Source organism: Galeopterus variegatus, unplaced genomic scaffold (genome assembly GCF_000696425.1).
Source record: "Galeopterus variegatus unplaced genomic scaffold, G_variegatus-3.0.2 Scaffold3322, whole genome shotgun sequence".
Taxonomy (NCBI): domain Eukaryota; kingdom Metazoa; phylum Chordata; class Mammalia; order Dermoptera; family Cynocephalidae; genus Galeopterus; species Galeopterus variegatus.
This window is the reverse complement of record NW_007729433.1, coordinates 220,887-222,062: the sequence shown is the minus strand read 5'-3', so window position 1 is coordinate 222,062 and position 1,176 is coordinate 220,887. Positions and strand designations below refer to the sequence as shown.

The 1,176-nt window shown below is 64.5% G+C and overlaps 1 protein-coding gene across 1 annotated transcript in view; it reads left to right on the top strand.

Annotated features, from left to right (window-relative positions):
- Positions 1-515: 515 nt before the first annotated feature.
- PGR (progesterone receptor) overlaps positions 516-1,176 on the top strand; it is a 75,775-nt gene continuing 75,114 nt past the window's right edge. The window contains exon 1 of the mRNA XM_008584634.1: positions 516-1,166. Coding sequence (XP_008582856.1) covers positions 516-1,166 — 651 coding nt within the window. The remainder of the gene's footprint in view (positions 1,167-1,176) is intronic.

Here is a 1,176-nt window from a genome sequence, read left to right as displayed (position 1 = left end):
TACCGAGAGGTCCGGCTAGACCCAGGGTTTTAGTGAGAAGGGCAGTGGAACACCATCAGGGTTTGGGAGCTTCACAGCATGCATGGGTTTAAAGCCAGAGAAAAAGTCGGGCGATAGAGCCGCGAATAACTGAACTGCTTTCTCAGCCGCAGCCACTCCAGTGCCAGACTTGTGAGTACTCTGCGTCTCCCGTCCTCGGACAGAAGCCGGAGAACTCTTGGAAAACTCTCCCAATTAGGAGACCGCTCCCTACAGCTACCATCCCCTGCCCTCCCCACTTGACGCCGGGACAGAACCACCACCACCCTTCCTCTGACGACAGGATGGAGGGCAAGGGCAGGAGCTGACCAACGCCGCCCCCCCCCCCCGACTTAGGAGGTGGAGATCCCCCGGGTCCAGCCAAATTCAACACCCATTTTCTCCTCCCTCTGCCCCCATATTCCCGCACCCCCTCCTCCTTCCCCTTTCCCTCCTCCTTAGAGACGGGGGAGGAGAAAAGGGGAGTCCAGGTCGTCATGACTGAGCTGAAGGCAAAGGATCCCCGGGCTCCGCACGTGGCGGGCGGCGCACACTCCCCCACTGAGGTCGGGTCCCCCCTGCTGGGTCGCCTGGACCCTGGACCCTTCCAGGGGAGCCAGACTTCGGACGCCTCGCTTGTGGTCTCGGCCGCACCCATCTCCCCGGACGGGCTACTCTTCCCTCAGCCCCGCCACGAACAGGACCCCCCAGACGGGAAGACTCAGGACCAGCATTCGCTGTCAGACGTAGAGGGCGCATATTCCAGAGTTGAAGCCACAGGGCGTGCAGGGGGCGGCAGCTCTAGACCCTCAGAAAAGGACAGTGGGCTGCTGGACAGTGTCTTGGACACGCTTCTAGAGCCCTCGGGTCCTGGACAGAGCCACGCCAGTCCTCCCGCCTGCGAGGCCACCAACTCTTGGTGCCTGTTTGGCCCCGAGCCTCCCGCAGACCCCGTGGCTACCCCTGTCACCCAGGGGGTGTTGTCCCCGCTCATGAGCCGACCCGGTGACAAGGCTGGCGACAGCTCCGAGACGGCAGGTGCCCATAAGGTGCTGCCCAGGGGCCTGTCGCCGTCCCGGCAGCTGATGCTCCCGACGCCTGGGAGCCCTCACTGGCCCGGGGCCGCCGTGAAGCCGTCTCCGCAGCCCGCCGCGGCGG